The sequence below is a fragment of the Fundulus heteroclitus genome, chromosome 17, assembly GCF_011125445.2.
Source record: "Fundulus heteroclitus isolate FHET01 chromosome 17, MU-UCD_Fhet_4.1, whole genome shotgun sequence".
NCBI lineage: Eukaryota > Metazoa > Chordata > Actinopteri > Cyprinodontiformes > Fundulidae > Fundulus > Fundulus heteroclitus.
The window spans coordinates 7,136,113-7,158,533 of NC_046377.1; the positions used below are offsets into that span (position 1 = coordinate 7,136,113).

Consider the following 22,421-nt stretch of genomic DNA (forward strand, 5'->3'; position numbering starts at 1 on the left):
AAAAAACTCATACTATACTGCACATGCTAAATAACCATAGATTTGTGAGATTTGGGGATTTTGGTAGATTGTTGGAAAAAAATTAATAACATTGAAAAATAAACTGACAATATGGCTTCAGTGCAAAGGTCTTGAATGCAACTATGTCAGTCTAGTGACCTTATTGGGATCATTTAATAAATATTCATAAAGTAGATGCATATATCATTTTAAATTGTATAAAGGGGCTAAAACTGTGTAACCTGCCAAAAACTGTGCCCCTTGTAGCGAATGTTGATTTTTTTTAAATGTGTAGTAACAGCATCCTGCCACTAGGTGTCGGTTTTTCCCACAACGCATTAAAACAACCCAGAAATGCCCAGCAAGAGCAAAAGTGATGCAGAATGATGAGTTTAAAGTGAATTATGAAATCAAAAGTATCATCTGTACAGGAGCAACTGGCCCTTTTAATGACTTCATGATGTCAAAGTGGCCCAAGTATAGAAATGAGTTTCACTCCCCTGCTTTAGATGCTTTATTTAAACAATGCTCAACATTCAAAAAAAGTATTTTATCTTATCTTCTATACTACACATACAGTCAGCAGCACCGTTGTCTTAATAAAAGGTAGGATTTTATCAATCTTCAGCTACAAATATTCAGTTTATGCCTCCGTTTGCAACAAAAAACACAAGCACTGATAGCTGCTTTCGTTTGTCAATGATTTATGCACAAATTTAAAAAAATATGAAACATTTTGTTGCTGGAAATAATTATATGCTCATTGAACGCACAGGAAAGAAAATGATTTCCAAGCTGCCGAGCTAGCCACGAATACGTTTAGTCTTGAGACTTGGGATGTCAGTAGTCGTCATGAAATGGGTACTCCGGATGATCGGCCCACCTGTTGAGTCAGGAAATAGAAACGTGAACGCTGTGTGTTCAAAAGAGAGGCTAGATCAAACTTCTGCGATGTACTAACATGAGCAGCTCCACAAATCGTATATTCTTGTTCAGCCCCTCAATTGCCTTCATCTCGGCCTCAGACAGAGAGAAGTCGAAAATCTGCAATTTTGACAAAATCAGTGAGTACTTATTTGTCGTATCGGACGTTTAAACTCGTTTGGATTCTATAATAAAGGCGTCGTGACGCAAGCTTACGTCAAAGTTCTCCTTTATGCGATCGTGGTTGAAGCTCTTCGGGATGACCACCACGCCTCTCTGCACGTTGAACCTCAGGCACACCTGAGCTGTGGTTTTTTGGTACTTTTTGGCAACAGAGATCAGAAGCTCGTCTTCTAACAACGGGGGACATTTTAGGTTTACCCTGTTGAAAAAAAAAAAAGAAGTTAAAAGAAAAAGAAGAAGAAGACAACGCCAAGCATTGTAGCTGAGAAAGCTTAATTATATATCCCATGCTTGCCTTACACACAATTCCACTTCCTTAACTTTTCATGTCCCTCTCAGATTTAAATGTTATTTTGTGATTCGCCCATTCTTTTCAGTGGACAAAAAGTGTAGCTTTTTTTTTTTTTTTGCTAAAATAAGCAACGTTTTGGCCGATTTTTGTTAAATATCAGACTGAAGGATTACACAGATTATTGGAAATCCACACTACGCTATGTATCAATACGATAAATACTGAGAGCAGGCGCTCCTTTACTGTTAGAGTTAAGGAATTGTCATTACCACGATGCGTCCCTTGATGTCCCGAGGGGGCTATAACCTACGATGACAATGTCCTTCTCCCGACAGTATTCAAGTAACTTTGGCTGGGTGAAATACGGGTGACATTCAACCTGTGTTCAAAAGAATAAAAAAATACATATTCTTTTAATTAAGAATTAGACTCAGTGGTTATCCTACCACTATTCAACAAACCTGGTATAAATTACACTGTTAACACTTATAGGCACTGAAGCAGTTATGAGACAGCTATAAGAGACATTTACTGTCTTTCCCATTAAATAACTGCTTAACAATGAATTATAAAGCGTTATAAGCTTAATTAATAGTTCGTTACTTGTTAATTACAATTTTTACTGAGTTATTTACTATTTATTAGTCACGTGTAGGGGGGGAGTAGTAAAGGGGTACTTACTTGACAATATAATGTTATTTAGTTTCTGTTTGACATTATATTTCATTAACAGTATGTAGGCAAAACTGTAAGCTAGTAGTTCCTGCATATTAATGTCATTTTTGTTTTTATTTTGTTTTTCTTTGCATCTTTTTTTAAGCTTTCCCAGTTGAATCAAATCAAACTATGGCGGCAGCGGTAATGTAATAGCACCATGAATATGTTCTTATTAATGCTTTATAGCATTTTAACGGCGTCATTAATGTCTATGTATTGGTAATTACTGTTTATTAGTAACTTAATGACATATTTATCAATTCTTCTTTGGGATCATCTTTTGTATTTGGAACCACACCAGCAATGCTACTGCCAAATACGTTCTATGATGATGGTTGTGTTATTTAATTCGTTCCATCGTCAGGAGAACATTTTATTTCATGTGAAATATGCAAGTAGACCAATAATGTAAAAGTACACAGGATAACTTCCTGTAACTACTCATACATTCCTGTTTATTAAATATTTATTTGTCATTTATCATAAAAGGCATTTTTGTGGATTTGGTTATTTATTGTGACATGTTTTATTATGTTATTTCATTCTTTCCGTCTTGAAAAAAGATTTATCTCTTTATTTTTTATAAGCTCTGTCCATGTGCTACGATAATATAATCGGACCCGATCTATCTGTCTTATATTGATAGTTTCACAGCATAACCAATGGCAAACTACTGCTTACTTATAGCTTATAAGCTCATTTTTAGTAACTTATGAGGGAGTTCTTATTTTAAGTAAAAATGAACTTGGCAATCTATTGTGCCATTGTCTTGTTTTACTAAATATATTAACTATTTATCAATTATTCATACGTTTAGCCTTTTTGTAATGTGATTACAACTCAACAACGGATTGTCCTATCTGGTCTATTTTTGTTATTTCATTCTTATCCCGCTGATACAAATGTAAATGTTTTTGATATTATTTCAACTGTGTAGCTGTTGTGATACTGTAGTCTTCTCCTACATGTTATTAAAGCTTAACTAATGGTAATGCTTCAGTTTATTACAGCTTTAATAACTAAAGGTTCCTTTTTTGGTTGCTGTTGCTGGTCGGCACTGACCTGACAAAGACATGTTGCATGTGTCCTATTTTTGTCAAAGTTCCAAAAAAGTGCTCACGGTTCATTGTGTTTGAACAGTGCAGCGATGGAGTACCTGGTTTGACACGGGTTTATGTCTCAGCCCAGGTTTGTTGAGGATCAGCTCCAGCTGGCGCTTGTTGAAGTTGGATACTCCCAGAGACTTCACCAGCCCCGCGTCCTTGCAAGCTTCCATGGCCTGTCCAAGATGTACAAAGAACATAAAGCAATCGTCCAGGAACATAGATCATAAAACCCGTTTGCAAACTGAATTCTACCCTTGACTTCGGATCGTTATCTTGCAACTGCTATTAACTTTTCTTTACAGTCTCAAAATTGGACCACAAGTGTGAATGCCAGATTCTATGTGATAAGGAGCTCTCACCTCCCATGTAGCACAAAGGTCTGTCTCGTGATAAATGTACTTCCCGTTCTCATCTCGAGGGTAGAACGTTTCTCCGGGCTTCAAAAATGAACAGAAACTTCACGTTTTGTATATAAAAAAAAGCCATAAATCACAAATGATTACAACCTTAACAAAATAAGAGACCCTTTTTTTGCAGGTCCAGTAGACCCTATAGGTGTCATAAATCACATTCCTAACCTTGAAAGCAGTGGGCATTTCTACAATATATAGGTCCACGTAATCCAGCTGCAGCATCTGCAGAGTTTTCTCCAAAGCAGGCCGTACTAATTCAGGAGGGTGGAATGTGTTCCACAACTGTGAAATCAGTGCAAAGCAAAACAACGGCATTAGTTGTTGCAAAACTGTGGCATTAAGTTATCTCTGCGACCGTGAACTTTATCCTGTGGGGGGGGGAAAGGTTCAGCGGTCAACTCACAAACAAGCAAACCTTTCCACAGTAGAAGATATCGTCTCTCTTCACGGTCCCATCTGCAATTTTGTCCCGGATCGCTTGTCCCACCTCGTGTTCATTGTAATAGACCAAGGCTCCATCGATGTGTCTGTATCCTATCTCAATGGCCAGTTTGACCGCTTCGTAAGAAGTTCCTTTGGGGGTCTGCCAGTAAACATATTCTGTGAGCACACTGTCTCCAATGAAACGTCAGCCACAGATTTTCCTATGATGTTTTTAACGCATAGTCCAAACAACTGACCCCAATCTTACCTGCCGAGGATTCCCATAGGTTCCCAGTCCAATTAAAGGTATGCTGTTTCCATCGCTCAAAGGAATTGAGTGTTTTTTTGCTGTCAGTTCCATGATGATCAAAGGGTTTGCTGCACACTGTGTCTGGAGCTAAAGCCACTGTAGTGTGCCAATCAGTGGAGTTTGTTTGCTCTTTGATTAGACAAATGACTCCTCCCAGACAGAGAGAGACCAGCCTCCCAACACACACACACACACACACACACACACACACACACACACACACACACACACACACACACACACACACACACACACACACACACCTATGAGGTCACGTGCCATGCTTTGTATGCACGCCCCAAACAAGTTAAAGCCAGCTGTAGGAGGTTGTTGGATATAGGGGCAGTTTGTCCCCAGCGATGCACCGTAGCTGCAAAATACAGCTGCGCCGTCTGGGTAGCGGTGTGATGTAATGGGAATTGCGGCTATTTTTCAGGATCCATATCAAATGGATCAACTCACAAAGAAAGTTATATATATATATATATATATATATATATATATATATATATATATATATATATATATATATATATATATATATATATATATATAGTGTTTGATAGGAAATAGGCACCAGCACCCCCGCGACCCCATGAGAGATAAAGCGGTTTGGAAAATGGATGGATGGATGGATAGTGTTTGATATTCATTCAGTAGTTATGCTAAATTTATTTGAAGGACAACAAAACTGTTTTGGAATACAATAATTGTACTGATGAATGTGCTCCGTTATCTTGATTCTTGAATGTAGATTCTCCTCTGAATGGCGAACATTTTTTAAATGGGATCATAATGTCACGGATTAAAATCTACTGTATGTTGCAGTGCATGGTGTATTTTACAATGTGAGCACACAAAAAAAGCAGCCCCATGGCATGATGCTACCACCACGACGTTTCACTCTGGGGATAACATGTTCAGGATGATATGCAGTGTTAATTTTCCTGCCACATGTTTTGAGAGTAAGCAAATGTTCGAAGTCTGGTTAACGTCTGTTTGGGTTTTATCTGTAGAACATGTTTGTTGATTTTATCATGAAGTGTATAAGCCAATTTCTTTCAATTATTACACAGACAGAATATAGTAAAAACATGTAAATGCAAGGAGTTGATAAATATTTCTAAAACTGTTTGCTCAAAACACTAACAAAATGGACACAAGTTGTTGCTCGATGCAGTATTTTTTTATTTCACTCAATAATTTCTTTGCATTTATTTAATGTATTTTTCTGTATTTTCTTAGACATTTTTAGGCAGATAATTATAAACTTGAGGGAATCTGTGTTTCAAACCACTGATTTCGCCCTATCTAACAGAGTTCAATTTAGTAGCAACTGTATGTGTCTGTCATGTTGTTTTGAGATGCAAACTGTGATGCAACTTGGGCGACCTAAATAAATTCCATTTGGGTCTCCGTGTCTCTGAACCGGAAAGTAACTCAGATGAACAACGGTTCTAATCGTTCACTTAAAAGAGCCGGTACATCCAGTCGGCTCGGCCACGAACGACACATCGCCAGTGTTTTGAGAAAAAGGGAAGCGCGGCAGCTAGCCTATCCCTAATGGACGTATGAGCCGCAAATACCTTGCGTGTAACCTATTTCCTGTATTTACGTGGCCACTGGGTGATATTTTGCTAGTCTTTTTTTTAAAAACAAACGCCGCAAAATGAAAAATAGTGTTTTCTGTTTGGCGTTTATGCGTTTGAAACAAGCTACATTGCTAACTTAGCGTTAAACACGGGCTGGAATGAGCTAATTCGTGTTGTTGCCCTTTTATTTTAACTCAATGACGTATTTAAACTAAAGGATTTGGGATTGAAATGCTGTTCGGTACAACGCTGGGTTACCATTTCAGTGCAAATGAGCGAAACAAAGGGCTATCGTTTCGCTGCTAGCCGCGGCGCTAGCTACCTCGACTAACTGGTTATCGTGACGCGACAGAAATGGACGAAAGTGCCGAAAACGACGACATCGTGATCATCGTGGAGAACGAGGCCGAGAGTTTGCCCGCAGGCGGGGAGCGGCTCAAACAGCAGGGCGCCGTCGGACTCATGGACACATGTCCCATGTGCAAGCTGAGCTTCCACAACAGGGAGCCCAAGCTGCTGCCGTGTCTGCACTCCTTCTGCAGGAGGTGCCTGCCTCCCCCGCTAAGGAGCGCCGAGCCGAGGCGGGACCAAGGTCCAGGTGATCTACCCCGTCCACGGAGATCGTGCTCGGTTTGACTGCCTGTCTCTGTGCATGACAGTGGTTCTCTTGTCATTAATGATCTTAAAAAAAAAGAAGATAATTGACACATCGATCAGCTCTGTAACTCTATGTTTCCTCACCAGAACAGAGTGGTGCGTTTTTGTGGAGTAGGGGAAAACGATGTTAATTGGTTCTGAAAATGGTTTACAATTAAACATCAGCTGCAGTTATTTGTTCTTAAAGTATGTTGCACAGCTGTAGACATTTTTTGCCTTGGATGAACATCCATCTGTAAGATTATCGCCGATTCTCAGTGACGTTTAGGCGGCGCATCGTCTCAATCCTCCTGCGGCCTCTTACAGGTTTTATTCTAGGAATCTTCATCCGTCCATCTTCTAATAAACACCCATTAGCTTTCTTGTCCCTGGTAAAAATGAAAAAAAAAAGAAGCATTGCCGCAGGATGACACTGCCACCACCATGTTTCGTTATTAAGTTATTAGCAGGGTGTGTTTTCTGCGGCACGCGTGTTTGTCCCCCTACATGGCTTGTGCCACTTTCAGCAGTAGCTTTCTTTCTGCCACTCTTGTGCACAAAACGTTGTTGTTGTTGTTGTTGTTGCTGTGTCAGCTGATCCCTCCATTATCGAAGGGCCAGGGGGCCGAACACAAAATGCATGCCACACTAATCAAACTTTAACAGCCACTTCCAACGATGAGGAACTTGGTTCTGGTCTGGGTCAGATTAATAAATGACGCCTCAGATGGTGGGGAAAATGTTCAGCAATACTGAGATATGCGTCACTTTTAGACCTCGGATCGGTTCCTGTCCCAGAATCAGTCGTGTGACTGAGTCATGCGTGTTTTGCTGTAGCATAGCTGGTTAAATGAAGGCCATGAAACAATATTTTGTGTTTAGCAGGACTGGAACATCTCAGCGGCTCCCCCTTATACAGGAACTGGTGAAAATTGGTAGCTGATGGTTTATGGAAACGTCTTTAGTCACGTCCCGTTTGCACTTTCAGTGTGAAAAGAGGCGTTTTGTGTAACTCAAACCTGACGGGTCGCCTTTTACCAAGCTAAGCGTATAGAAGTGGCAAATGAACAGGCGTCCAAGCGAAGGTTTAAATCACTCCACCCGTTTTTCCCCCCCGCTATAGGTGGCTCCATCCGGTGCCCGGTGTGCAGACAGGAATGCTGGGAGGTCGACGTGCTGGACAACTTCTTCGTCAAGGACTCAGCCGAGGTGCCCAGCAGCACGGTGGAGAAAACCAGCCAGGTCGTGCGCCGCTTTCTAAAAATCTCATTTAAAAAAAAAAAATAAAGCTAATTTTTTTTTTCTTCTCAAACCATGGCTTCCCTGCTCAATCGCTTGTCGTCCGCTTCCGGCAGGTGTGCATGAGCTGCGAAGACAACACGGAGGCGACGGGCTACTGCGTGGAGTGCGTGGAGTTCCTGTGCTTGACGTGCATCGAGGCGCACCAGAGGGTGAAGTTCACCCGAGATCACACCATACGCCAGAAGGAGGGGATGTCTCCAGGTGGGACGCGGCGGCTGTCCTCCGTCCAGTTCGCTCTTTTCTAAAGGAGCACACGGTCTTGGGTTGTTTTTGGCAGGTTAACAGGAAGGGGTTCCATAACCACATTGCCCCCACCACCTTCCCTCCGCTTTTAGGATTTTGGTTACGCAAATCTGTGTCTGGCTTGGAGATAAAGGACAGCAAAGTCCATTTAAGGGGCCAGATGTATAATAGTGTAGCAGATTTCGAAGGCCTTGCACCTGAAACATAACATCCATCCCAGATTCTGGATCCGAGCAGTGCTTTGCTGTAATGATATAGCACACTTTTATGGTTATGGCAACTGGAGATCGATTGATTCGTCAGTTTCCTAAATACTGGATCCCCTCGTAAAACAGAACAGGTTTGGGGTAAGATGTTTTCTGCAGCTGGTCACCAGCAGCGTCCGAAATTAACTCCCTGATTCACCGGCCAAGTTGGCCAGCAGACGTAAAGATCAACCGGCCAGGCATATTTTCTACCGGCCAAAGTAAGCCTGACTGACTCCTGCTAAATATCCACATAATCCGGCTACGTAGTTAGCCTGAGCTAAACGCTAGCTGTTAGCGAGTGGACATGACGTAGAGTGTTTGTTGTCATATGAGGTGACAGGAGAGGAACATAAAGAAGCATCTGCCCAAATTATGACTGAAAAACACGACTTATTTGGTACATTTACTCGCCAAATGGAAAATTTACTAATTAATGTTAATGTTGAACCCTGCTCACCAAGTCGGCTCACATTTCAGACCTTCGCTGTAAGTCTCATTGCCCCCTCTATGTACCTCAGATTACATTAGAAATGACGTTCATTATACCTCAGAGGGGAGATCCGGGTGTACAAACAGCAGAGTGAAGGTAAACACAAGGGTATAAAATATAACAGCAAAAAAACATGAATAAGAGTGTAGCGTAAGGGCAGATTTACAGCGTGAGAAACAAAATACTGTACGGTTATTAAAAATGGCATAATTCGATTAAAGAAGTTTGCAGCTGAGTAGAGCGATTTTAAAAAAGTGCATCTCTAATAACAGGCCATTCACAAACAAACGACCAAACTGTGCAAATACAGCAGAGACGATCAGCACTTATGGAGTTTGTTGGGAGCAGTGGTGGTTATACGGTCTCAGCAGCTGCTGGGAGGAAGGACCTGTGAAAACGCTCCTTTGTGCGTTGAGGACGCCGCGGTTTCTCACCGAAGGAGCTCTGCAGCAGCTGCATGCGGTCGGAGATAAAAAAAACAAAACAACAGTGGCGGTATTTTTGTTTGCCAGAGTCCTCCCGTCTCCCACCACCTGCATCTGGGTCGTGGGCGGCCCCCCCCTAGAGCAGAGCTGGCCTTCCTGCTCAGGCTATTTAAAACCACTTCCTCTCAGCCGTCGATGAGCTGCTGCTCTAACAAAGATGGCCGACGCCGCCATCACCGCTACCACGCAGCTGTGGGACCTTCCCCACCCGGAGGGGGGTGGGTGACGATTGTGAGCTGAGTGGTGGAAAGCTCTGGGAAGTCATCAAAGAGGAGTGGGGGGGGGGGGGGGGGCAGCAGGGGACCCTGGGCTGGGGGAGGGGTATCTGATCGATACCGGGGAGTTGTCCCCTTTTCTGCAAGCTTCCAGTTGCCTTATGGTGCGTCCCAGCCTAGCGCTGTCCCGTCCCTGACGGCTCTTTTGTCCCAATGATGGAGCGAGACGAGTATCTGTAATTGATTGGTTGGGGGCTTATTTCATTATCCCCCCCCGCTGCTCGTCCGCTGTTCTCTCACAGTATGTTTGTCCGGAGCAGGAAAACCAGCTTGATGCCGTAGATCTCTAATGTTTTAAAAAATATCCACTGGTAACAGACTTTTTTTCCCCCCCTGTGCTTTTAGCTGATGGCAGTTTATCCAGTTTTGATGAAATAGTTCACCTGGAAACTAAGGCTCTCCAGACTCCAGGCGATCTAATCACGAGTCTCCAGGCTGCGAATCGACGTGTTCTCTTTGCGTGAGCCGACGCTTAACCCTTCCTAACCTGTCCTCCCGCTCCAGAAGCGCTCGGCGTGTCCACGCAGAAGCCCGTCTTCTGCGACGTCCACAAGCAGGAGCCGCTGAAGCTGTTCTGCGAGACGTGCGACCGGCTAACCTGCCGAGACTGCCAGCTCCTCAAACACAAGGATCACAAGTAATATTACAGGGCTGCTGTGCAAACAAAAAAAAACAACAAAAAAAAAACTTTTTGCATGTGAAAAATGCCCACATATGCAGCTGCAACCCAAATCAGGGCAGAGTTCAGAGAGGAGACTCGTCTTTGATCCTCCTGTGTTGTCGCTTTCTTGTCTCTAGCTACCAGTTTCTGGAGGATGCCTACAGAAACCATAAGCAGTATCTGGAAACCATGACTCTGCAGCTGCAGGAAAAGAGAAAGGCCATCGAGGACGTTTCCAGCTGCATCAACTCCGGGTAAAGTGCCGCATCGCTGCTGAATTATGCACAAATATCTGTAATATTGTAGCAATAGTTGGAATCACAGGCAAGCAAACATAAGTTTCTGCTCCTCTTTCTTTTTGGCCACAACCTGCAGTCTCACAGATCTGATATGGCGTGTTAGAGATAACTGCAGGCTTGGTTCTGGGCTGATGCCTCTGTCTGTTTAAATGTATTCCAGCTCTTTATTGCCTAATCAGGCGTCCCACGGTTGCAGTTAAACATATTTATCCCTGACTGCAGATTTGGCTTGTTGCAGTGAACAAATTAAACAAGGAAAAAAAAAGTTATCTACATTAAATTCTGCTTTTTTAATGTTCCGCTGGGGTCCCAAAAGTTCAGGGAAGGTGCAGAAGAGCCTGAACCGTAGGAGGAACGCAACTACTGACCTCAAAAAGCAGAACAAATAGGCCCCAATTTACCCACTAATTTATAAATGAGCCAAAGTGGGTCAACAATGCACGGTGGTGGCCCAGTGATGCTCTGGGACTGCTGTGCTTCCTCTGCCAGGGAAGAGAGGTTTGGGCATCATCAGACCTTCTAACAGGGCGACGATCGTAAGCGTAGCTCCAAGTCCACCAGCAATGAGTAATTCTGGGACTGAGGTCGGTTCAGGCAGCAAATAGTTCTGGGGTGGTTTAGTTATCGCACACAGATGCAGGGTTGAGTGTGTTGCCACCTTGAGTTAATTCTGATAAATGCGCCACGTTCATTCTCTTGTCTTAAACGTCTGCAGACTGCAGCAAGTGGAAGAAAATCGGAAAGCTGTCACGAACGAAATAAAGAAGTCCATCTGTAACCTCATCATGGAGATCAACAGGAAGGGAAAGATCCTGATAAACCAGCTCGAGGCACGTTCTCCTGTTCCTTTCCGACGCGTCGCCCCTTTAAACCCCATGGTGACGTTTTGTGACCCCTCTCCCTACCATCCATCCAGGCGCTGACTAAGGACCACGAGCTGGCTCTGAAGAAGCAGCAGGACGACGTCAACAATCTGACCCGGCAGCTGGACCACGTGATCAGCTTCACCAAATGGGCCACGGCCAGTCACAGCGGGACGGCTCTGCTCTACTGCAAGAGACTGGTACCAGACGACGGTCTCCAAATGTGGACTGTTGCTACTCCGCACAATTTATCGGCACCCCTGCTAAAGCCTTCTAATAAACAAATCTCTTAATCTCACACTGAACAAAATGATACAAGTCCAAACTTTAATCTGAGTAGGTCTGTGCATACAAAGATTAATATCAATGTTTTTAAAAACGATTTAATATCGATATTCTGGCTTTCAATATCAATATACCTCCCAACCCCTAGAGGGCGATATTCCAGAACATTTTTGGTTTCTGTGATACGTTAAATGCATTGGACCAAATGCACTTTATTTTCCTCTTTTAATATATCAGTGTTCTTTAAATTGAACACAAATATAATATTTGTCTTTTTTTTTTTTTTGATCGAATGACTCTGAGCATTAATTTCAAAGTAATAACTATCGATATTGGGATCAAATCAAGCTGAGCTATGTATCGAGCATCGTATCGAATCGGCTCATATTAGTTTAGATGCAATAGTGGGCAGAATTACTGGCACCCTTGGTTTAGGTCTGAGCACCGAGGTTGATGTGTCCAGTGAAGCAGTTGTTGAGCTCTGTGTTGTTTTTGGACAACTTGAACCATTATCCTGCTTAAAGACCCGACGACGACCAATGTTATTTCATGCCAGACCCACTTGGACTGTTAGTCGCAGAAAAGCTCAGACGTAGTCACATCCGGGCCAAGCACACTGCAAAAAGGGAACTAAAATTAAGTACATTATTCTTGAAATGAGTGCATTTTCTCTTGATTTGAGCAGGCAAATAAGATAATTTGCCAATGGAATGAGTATTTTGCACTTAAAGTAGGAACAATTCATCTCCATCATAATTTTTCAAGTGCAGAATATCTAATTATCTTATTTTAGGGGTAGAACTACCAATCCCATTAACAAATAGTCTTATTTACCTCCTCAAATCAATAAAATATAGACTTATTCCTAGAAAAATTTACTTACTTTTAGTTCCCTTTTTGCTGTGCACACAGCTCCAGTGAAACTCAGCATCCTTCTCACCTTGCATAAAGAAATATGCCTCTGTGCCGTTTACATATTTATGGGATCTAAAAACCATGGAGTACTAATACGCTTGTAGAAACTGTGATGAACTTAAAGAAGGTAGAAATGACGACATGAAAGGTCTGTCACATTTACTGCACAGTAACCTGCTATTTGAAATTAGGCCATCAGTATTATTAAAACTGACCTCCCCCCTTTAATAAATAATACAATTAAAAACTTTAAGTGAGAGGTGATGCTGTTTTAATGCTTTAAAACAGAATTATTCACATCAGGGTGCCAATAAATATGGCTGCCGTTGCGCGGGGCCTGCATTTGTGGCTTGTCCTGCTTTTTCTTGTAATTCTGCTTCACTTAATCTCCTGATTTTTAAACATTAACCATCCCTCTGCCTCTCAGATCCTTTACCAGATCCATTACCTGATGAGAACGACCTACAACCCCTCCATCGTCCCCCAGAGCTCCGTTCGCTTCCAGTGCCGCTCTGGATTCTGGGCCACCAACGTGGACCTCGGTAGGTCCACCCCTGGCGCTTGTTTTCCGTCCCGGCTTGCTTGCTTGCTTGCAGCGGGCTCACGTTTTCTCTGTCACATGAGGAAAGTGCTCTCCTAAGTTCAAGGATGCGTTTTTGGCATAGAGCCTAGCAGAGGCACAAAGAACAGCAAAAAAGACTAAAAGGGGGACGTGATTTTATGAAACGTTCCGTTCAGTTCTTTGTGAGGTCGGTTCGTGCTTTTGTCTTTTTTTCTCATGTATGCGCCTGGATCTGGCTAACAGGACGTTTTGTTCCCTCGTCCGTTTATGTCACAGAGCGTTAATCTCATCTGACCTAAATAGCAGTTGTTTTATTGTTATTTCTGTCAGCGCCACAATCGTCTGTTGCTGAGCCTTTTGAAATCAAATGACAGAAAACACAAGGTCTCTTCAGATGAACTTTTTGCCCTCTGTTCCAATTTTTACTCCTGTTTTTTGGATGGATATAATTTCTTGACGCGTTTCACGATTCAGAAAGTGTCCCTGTGCAATGTGAGGGGTCGGGTGCAGGGTTGAAAAGTCTGGACATTTTTGAAATCAGGTTTTTATCCAATGTCTGGAAACAAGAGTATGAAAAATGTTTGAATTTTCCAACCTCTATAGAAGCAGGAATTTAAGTTAGAAAATTAAAATGTGTTTTTTCATTGATTTATCTCACCTTTTTATCTTTGATCTCATTTAGCACAAGCTGTAACCCAGATCTGACGCATCAAACTTTTACACAATTGGAAATGGAGCTGATCTGAGTTGGGCAGGATGCCAAATAAGATATTAAACCAGAGACCATTTGGATAATTGTGTTGTTTCACGATTTGTAAAGCACAAAAGTAATCAGAGATACAATTTTACTTGGCGTAAACATCCCTAAACTTATGGAAACGTGGCTAATTGGGTCTGGAAATACTGTAAAAGCTGTAGAAACACTGGAAAACTGTCAGATGTGCTTAATGTTACACCTACCTTTCTGAGTGGACAGAAAATAAGCTGCAGCCCCCATCAGCACAGGTTCTTACCCATGTGGGAGGTACAGTGTGCAGGATAAACTACTTTGGCTGTTTTCGGTGACAATATTTCAATAATTCGAAGTCAAGGATTGTAGTTTTGGGTACAAACTCACATCCTTTTCCAAAGCCCTGTAAAAATGATAGTTTAAATATAGTTAGTTTTCTGCGTTATAGTACTGAAGTATTCCTTCCTATGGAGCAAGCACTGGGTGAGGGTAGGGAGAAAAGACTCCCTTCCAACAGAAAGGAAACAAAGCATGTAGGAACTTGGATGTCGGTGCCAGAGACATCTGGTCTATTTCTCGGCTTTGTTTCTCGCAGGTTCACTGGTGGTGGAGAGATGCCCAGGGAGGCCAACCATCCCCAACCATCAGCCGGGTCCCAGACAGGAGGCCCCAGCTGGGAGTCTGTCCCTCGCAGCAGCGCAGCAGCGGCAGAGCACGCTAGCTCAGCTCCAGATGCAGGTAATTGTTTTGGGCCATTATTTATTTATTTGGGTCATTTTTAAATAGCATTTTTTTTTTTTTTTTTTTGTAAAGTGATGCTAACCTGTTGAATCGCTACCCTATCCAAGGTTGACAAGCTCTCCCACCAGCCCCACAGGCAGCCCCCTCCTAACCACTGGTCCTGGTATCAGAACGTCAGACTACCAGCGCCTCCCGGTCCCCCTCCACCCACCAGACCCATCCACGGGGGCTCGTCTCCCTCCCAAGCCCCCCCCGGCTTGGCACAGGTTGGGCGCAGGTATGGGACCAGCCATCCAAACCCTAGAAGCCCTCCGACCTACACAGCTTCACAGGTAATTCCAGACCGGGTTAAATGTCATAGACCAACAAAAAAAGTAACAAGTGTAGAGCAGAAGGAAAATGATGCACGGTTGTTTGACTGGGACAAATCTGGAAAGTGTGGCATGCCCCTCTGGCTTCAGCGACATTTTTAAATCTGCCCTTTACTGGCAACATGGACATTGTTGGAGGCCTGTGGGCTCGCACACTGACCCAGACGCATAGAAGAAACAAAAATCAAAATGCAACGCTTTATTTTTATGCCGCACTTTTCAGATTTTTTTAAATATTTTTTTTTGGGATATTTGAGAATGTCGTGAACCATAAATCATTTTTCTTCTGCCGCTTCGCACAGGAGCTCTCATCCAAACAAGCATATTCAGGTTGCCAAAAAGGTTCAATTTCAATAGGTCTGTGACGTTTGATCCTAAACACGTCATTCATCGTCTTGGCAACGTTTTAGTTTCATTCTTCCAGACGCGTTTTACGAAAACAGAGCTGAAAGTCGCAGCGTCGTCGTGTTGCGTATCGTTCTCTCTCTCTTATCCGTTTCTTAAAATAACACATTTAGCAGCCTGCTGTAGATTATGACGCAGCACGGCGATTGTGCTGTCCGTGTCACGTTAATGAGGTCAGGTCTGGGTGGACTACTTACGGCTGAGATAAAGACGTTGCTTCCTGTTACGGGAGGGTTTTGATCTAAATGTATCTCAAGTTTATCTCCAAGAATGCGTTTGATCTCTTGTGCTGTTTCTTTAAAAAAAAAAAAAAAGATGTTTTTGAGTCTACAAGTGATTTATTGCTCATATTTCTGTTGTTTCTTGTAGTCTCTACGAGAATTAATCCACAGCTCCACGTTCCCCCCTAAACCCATCGAGCTGTCGCACGTAGCTTCCCGCTTCTCGCAGCCTCCGTCGGCGGGAGCAGCTTCCCAGGCCTCCCTACACCAGGTGGGTGTCGGGAACATAACCCACGAACAAAAACAAAAAAAGCAAAGAGCACTTTAATTAACGCCCTTCTCTGCGTTTCCGGCCCCTCAGAGATGCTTGGCGGAGTCGTCCCTCCTAAAGAGGAGCGAGGCTGGTCCGTCCGTCCCCACCGTCAGCATCTCCGTCCCCAAGCCCGCCGTGGGTTTGTGTCTGCCAGCAGGAAATGCAGAGAAAAGCAGCTCGCTCGGTCTTATGGCAGGTCTGTGCTCCTATTGGTGGTCTTGTTTGGGTGATTTGTCTCAAACTAGGGTGTTTTTTAATTTTAAGTTGATGTTCTAACGCTGCGTTTAGGTGCAGGAGGACAGAACTCCCCGTTGGCGAAGCCGTCCTCTACAGACAGAACCACGGGGTAAGAACGCGTCAGGCTTTTATTTTTTTTACTGTTTTCACTCTTTTCACGTCTTTCCCAGCAGAAAGCGTGAGAATCCTAACAAATTTGTGCTCTGCAGGGTGACTTCCTGGAAGCAGACCTCCACGCCGCCAGCGGCCCCTGCTCCCAAGCGAAGGAGGAGGTTCTCCCCAGGGCCCATAATCGTCATCAAGGACGAACCCGAGGACGAGGACGAAGTTAGTTTTGTACGTAAAGTTGTCGGATCCTTGCAAATCCGGACTTGATGCACCATAACTGCGCGTATGACGCATTTTATTTTTATTTTATTTTTTTCCGGCCACAGGTGCAATCCAGCGGCGGGTCCAGCCTGCCGGACAGCAGCACCGGCGCCCAGTCGAAGCCTCGGCCGGCGCCGAAGGGGCTCGTGGCGTCCGGCGCCCCGGCTTCCACCTCCACCGACCAGTGTAGCCAGACCCAGTCGCAGCCGGGCCCGGAGAAGAAGGCGGAGCCGGAGGAGGACCCCAACGAGGACTGGTGCGCCGTGTGCCAGAACGGAGGGGAGCTGCTCTGCTGCGACAAGTGCCCGAAGGTTTTCCACCTCTCCTGCCACATTCCCGCGCTCAACGAGTCGCCGAGGTGAGACGCGGATCAGGACCGAGCCTTTTACGCACATTCGTTCGGTCCGAAACGTCTGTATTTGATCGCCATTTGATGCTGTAGACCAGGGGTGTCAAACATACGGCCTGCGGGCCGGATCCGGCCCGCCGAACAGTTTTGTCCGGCCCTGTGGCTAAATGCATTATCATTATTAAAAAATAAATAAATAAAAATTTCTTTTTTTTTTTTTTCTTTTTTTTTTTTTTTTCCCCCCAGTGTCCTGTCTGGCAATGTGGCAATAAGAATTGTTGTCTTAATGTCAAAAAGAGCTCATCAGATTTGACTTTCACAAGTGGAGCAGTACTGCTTTTGCCATAGTGCTCCGCTTGATTTATGAATGTGAATAGTTTTATTATGATTCATGCGGAGAATATCTCAAATGATATGGACACTACAATGGGAAAGTATGAGAGGAAAGGAAGAACAAGAAGAAAAGAAACAAAAGGTAGAGAATAATAAATCAATTATTGAAAAAAACATGTACTTCGTTTAATTGAAAATATGCAGTTCCTATATTATCCACACTGTGTTTTAATTAGCAGATTGTGCTCCAGGTGTGGAAAAATGTAAATAATTTCTTAATTTTTATCTGTTCGATGTATTTTGTCATGTAGGACAGTGTTTTTAAGTTCCAAAAAATGTGAATAAATGTTTTTCAACATTGTACAATCACTGTAATCAGTTCTTATGCATAATGCACAAGTAAATGTTTGACTGAGTAAAAGTATTGTTGAAATTACACATACTTTTCTTAAAAACGCTGAGGTTATTCATAATATATTTTGTAAAAGTGAAAATAACTTAATATAAAAATCAACAAGTCCACATTTATTAGTTCTATTGAATCTTGCAATGAGTTTACTCGTGTGGCCCTCTTGAGATCAGATTAAGCCGTATGCGGCCCCTCAACCAAAATGAGTTTGACACCCCTGCTGTAGACCAACACTAATTGGTACATGAATGGTCTTTATAAGCTTTCTACTAATAAAAATAGTAGTGTGGCACCGTGCAGTTTCTGAGTTCTTTATGAGCCGGGTGTAAGACCCGTAGGTCTGGTTGGCTTGTCTCAAAGTAAAAAAAAATAAAAAACACACTTTGCAGGACGCTTTGGAGTATATATCTGATGCTTTCCTGTCTTTCCAATCGCTTCAGCGGTGAGTGGTTTTGCTCGTTCTGCCGTGACCTGGAGTCCCCCGAGATGGAGTACGCCGGCGACCGAGGGAGCGCGCCCGTCTCAGAGAAGTTCCCCCCAGTGGACAAAAGGGTATTTGCATTTTCACACTGTCAATTAAACGCGCTCTATTTTATGCTAACATCTCACGAATGAATACGATGTGTTTCTTATGTGCAGAAATGTGAGCGACTGCTGCTGCACTTGTTCTGCAACGACTTCAGCACGGACTTCCAGCAGCCGGCATCTCCATCGGTAACTCTCTGCTGTCCATATTCAGCCGCCTCCAAGTCTGCTGCAGTTTGTCGGTATCGATCAGCGTTAGTTTGCCGTTGAAGAACTCGTGGTTTTATTGCATGCTAGGGGGCAAATCGGGGCCATTCTGGCTTTAACTCTCTGCTCATGTTTGAACATTCCTTGTTGGATGGTTAAAGGGATTGATTTCAGTATTTAAGGATAAACAATAAATGAGTATTTGTACTGCAGTGGCTGTATTGGCTGTCCCTCTGTCTACACAATCTATTTCTTTAATTGCGTTGCTGCAGGAAGAGCCCAGTTTTATATAAAAGATTGACTATTTATTTACCACATCAGGTCGTGTTTGTTATTATAGACGCAGTTCTGTTGGTGTGAGTCACAGACATCCATTCATCTCTTCATCCATCCATTCATCTTTCCCCCGTTTGTCCATCAATAATGTTGTCATCCATTTACGTATCGGTCTGTTTGATGGTCCGTCTGTCACTCCTCCCTCCGTTCGTTCAGCCATTTCAGTCGTACATCTCTGTCCATCTAGTCTGTGAGATTTTGGCCAAATTTCAAAGCAGCCTGACCTGAACTGTAGGCGACTGAACTTAAATTTGTCCCTCCATCTTTCCATCAATCCGCCTAATCCAGCCATCCATCCCTTCATTTGCATCTTTACATTTTTAATAATAATTATAATTAATCATCTGCTCTGCTGCTCCTCGGACCTGGAATGCCCTCCCCGATCATCTGAGGGAACCACAGGATATCCAGACTTTTAAATTTATTTTTTTGGCAGAACTTACTACTTTTAACCTCTTACAATTATGCCACTGACTTATTTATTCATATGTATTTTACAATGATGTTTAGTTTTCAAAATTTTTTTTTGCTTTTACCTTTCTATGATGATTTTACCTGTAGAGATTTTTCTTAAATGTAAAGTGCATTACAAATAAAATGTATTATGATTATTATTAAATTTTACTTATAACACACTTTTTACATTTCAAATAAAATCTCAGTGCTACAATAGCAGGGGGTTTAAAACAGTTCCCAACAGTGTAATAAAAAACAAAAAACACCATAAAAGCAAAATTGAAATCATAAGTATTAATAGACCGTTTGAAATAGGAATGACTTTAGGTGCTTTTTGAATACCTCCACAGTTTGTGAGGGTCTCTGGGAGGGCATTTAAATGTTTGTATCTCTCTCTTTCCCCCATCCCTCTATCTCCATCCGTCTCAGTGTCCCTGTTTGTCTGCCCATTCATTTATCGGTCCATCTTTGCCTCTTTCTGTCCATTCATCCCTCCGTCCTACATCTGTCCATCCTGCTTTCAGTCCAGCGATCCATCACTTAAATCATTCATCGGCCATAAATTCATAGTGAACCTTTAAGGTTTAAATCTGAGGGGAAAGTGCTCAGTTATTCCACGTAGTTTCAAACCATGGCAACTGGACCAAAAAGAAGCGGAGGAGAGGAAGGAGCCGCTGTTTGACGCGTGTGTTTTTGCAGGAGACTCGGCGGTACAAGGAGCTAATAAAGACGCCGATGGACCTGTCAATGGTGAAGAAAAGGCTGCAGTCAAAGGAGGGAGAGTGTTACGGGAGCCCAGAGGGGTTCGTCTCCGACGTCCGGCTCATCTTTTTCAACTGCGCCAAGTACTACAAGGTATGTCTCCGTGCCGGTCGGCTGTCCTTTCGAGGTGCAACTTGGGTCGTCATGTTTCTCGTCGAGCTTAAACGGGTTGTCACTCTAACTTTTTCCCAGGCGACCTCAGAGGTTGGCAGCGCGGGCTTATACCTGGAGGAGTACTTTGAGGAGCAGCTGAAGCTCGTCTACCCGGACCGGCTCTTCCCAGGAGGGAGGGAGGAGCAGATGATCCCGCCCCTGGAGGATGAGATCGAAGAAGAGGAGGAACAGCCAATGGAGCAAAGCGACGCCGCTGCCGAGGACACGGAGCCATCAAGTCCTGCGGGAAAAGGAAGCGCTAATGTAGACGGGGAAACGGTTCCTAAACAGGAACCGATGGCCCCAGGAGAGAGGGAGAACTCGGACAAAGAAGCGGCTGAAACAAGTCCAATGGAAACGGGTGAAGTGATGACAAATAAAGAGGGGGGCGTTCCTCCTGCGGAGGAGGAAAAGCGAGAGGAGAGCACCGCCGCGCAGCAGGAGGACAAGCACCCCGCCGCTGACGCAGAGGCTAAAGATGGCACCGAGGAAAAAAAGGCTCAGCTCCCAACAGGCAACGCCGAGGACACACCGGACACTTCGGAGAGTCCAGCTCCCGTAGAGGCAGCCTCCGCGCAGGAGGGATAGACCAATCCCAGCTATGGTGAGGGACAGATCAGAGGAGAAGTCTTCCAGAGCCGTGGCCTCCATTAGATGCAATGGGACGGGTTTCATAACATGTATGAAGCAGGGGCCCCGCTGCATGGGACAGACTCTGCTAGCAGCTAGATGCACAACCAGGAGAAGCCGACAAGCTCTTTGTGTCCTGGTTTCCTGCGACGACTGTGAAAAGCACACAAATGGCCTTGTGTGGATCGCCTTTAAGTTATGAATAACACTGTACATACTTCTTAATACTGAAAGCACAGTTTCTGCAGAGTTTGGACCTTTTTAATGCATGAAATACACTCCAATATAAATAACATGCGCATTCTAGCCATTTTGGGTCAAACTTTCATTTGCAGTAGTATTCTTTTTTTTTAAATTTTTAATTTATAGTATTAAAGCGCAGCAAATATATGATGGCTAAAGAGCAGATTTTGTACAATGTGGCATGTATATACAGATATACATACATTTATGCACACAGATGGCAACAGGTCTGTTGGTTATTGCTGGTGAGGATGTGTGCAGGGCCTGAAAAGGATTTCATCTTTTGCCGCAGGTTTAGAATCTCCCATTAAGTGTTTTCAAACAGTTCAACATTTATTTAAATGCATTTTTTTTTAATGGGAAAGGACATCATGCCTACTATCCTACTATTAAATCTGATGGAGGATTTCTGATACGTTGGGCCACTGTCTCCTTTTTTTGTCAGAATCTCAGGTGGTGCAATACTAAGTACTTTGTAGAATTCCCCTTTTGCCCATTGGATCACATTTAGTCCAGGTAAACAAGGAGAGCTCTCTGTTTACCTGGAAGGTTTAGGGCTGGAGACTGAGATGGCCACGGAGGAATTTTGGTTTTATGTCTGCTGATCTGGCCGTACGTTTTGGATCCTTATCCCGTGGATGGAACCGATAATGGCACATCCACCAGAACTTTCTGTTCTCATGGCGGTTCATTGAGGTCATAATGCCACACTCTCAAACAAGGTTTCCAGAGCCCAGGCCCACAGCATCAAAGAGCCTCCACTGTACCTAACAGTAGATGCAGGATGTTTTTTTTATTTTTTTATCCACATATAGATTATCTGTTTCATGTCAAATCTAAGTAAAACTGTAAAAGCGGCATCACCTACATTTATTAAAAGGGATCATTTGGGACATAAATCATGTGGCCACTAGTAATTTTCGGTTAGAACAAGAAAACAATCTCTTTAGACTTGTTTTTCTAACATTGGATAATAAAATAATAAAAAAAATCTGTGCTTCTTGTTTGTTTTTCTCTACTCTGTGCTGCCAGTTTAAGGTCTTCTGTTGCTCCAACCTCCAGTTTTATCACAAAGAAGCCTTTTTATTTTCTTCATAAGATACACAACACTCCTTGATCTTATTTGCTTGAGTCTTTATCGGTCCTAGCGTAGAGATATGATAATCACTTTCTCAGCAGAATCTGTTTTCCAACTTGTGACCTTGATTGTTGCATTATGATTAGATGGAGGAAATTGCTCCCTTTTGGGTACTTGCAGGAACACCATAAGCTGCTGTATGAAAATCGACAAATTTAGAAAGCAGAGAGGTTTCTGTTTGATTTTCCATGGCCAACTGACTGCTAAAGGGAGATGCATGATACCATTAACCAATGCTACAGTCAGTGTTAAGCATAGAAAGACTTCCT

The 22,421-nt window shown here is 43.3% G+C and overlaps 2 protein-coding genes across 4 annotated transcripts; one reads left to right on the forward strand and one right to left on the reverse strand.

The window, feature by feature from the left end:
- Window positions 1–791: 791 nt before the first annotated feature.
- Window positions 792–4,487, reverse strand: LOC105933849 (aldo-keto reductase family 1 member D1). Of its 2 annotated transcripts, none has more exons than XM_012873567.3 (9): window positions 4,327–4,487; window positions 4,039–4,218; window positions 3,801–3,917; window positions 3,582–3,659; window positions 3,273–3,395; window positions 1,669–1,778; window positions 1,141–1,306; window positions 962–1,044; window positions 792–883 (listed from the first exon to the last, which is right to left on the reverse strand). In XM_012873567.3, exons 1-9 carry the CDS (start codon window positions 4,417–4,419, stop codon window positions 841–843), a joined length of 993 nt encoding a protein of 330 aa, XP_012729021.3. In that variant the 5' UTR covers window positions 4,420–4,487; the 3' UTR covers window positions 792–840. The 2 variants fall into 2 exon arrangements, with proteins under 2 accessions (XP_012729021.3, XP_012729022.3); XM_012873568.3 differs by having other exon boundaries at window positions 4,051–4,218; window positions 4,327–4,485.
- Window positions 4,488–5,862: 1,375 nt separating this feature from the next.
- On the forward strand, window positions 5,863–22,005 carry trim24 (tripartite motif containing 24). Of its 2 annotated transcripts, none has more exons than XM_012873560.3 (19): window positions 5,863–6,558; window positions 7,720–7,838; window positions 7,952–8,099; window positions 10,144–10,276; window positions 10,438–10,554; window positions 11,315–11,429; window positions 11,516–11,662; window positions 13,090–13,204; window positions 14,550–14,692; window positions 14,803–15,027; window positions 15,841–15,963; window positions 16,054–16,201; window positions 16,294–16,351; window positions 16,452–16,578; window positions 16,677–16,969; window positions 18,143–18,254; window positions 18,342–18,416; window positions 19,926–20,081; window positions 20,181–22,005. In XM_012873560.3, the coding sequence occupies exons 1-19, from the start codon at window positions 6,315–6,317 to the stop codon at window positions 20,727–20,729; spliced, it is 3,147 nt and encodes a 1,048-aa protein (XP_012729014.2). In that variant the 5' UTR covers window positions 5,863–6,314; the 3' UTR covers window positions 20,730–22,005. The 2 variants fall into 2 exon arrangements, with proteins under 2 accessions (XP_012729014.2, XP_021177720.2); XM_021322045.2 differs by having other exon boundaries at window positions 14,824–15,027.
- The last annotated feature ends 416 nt before the right edge of the window (window positions 22,006–22,421 follow it).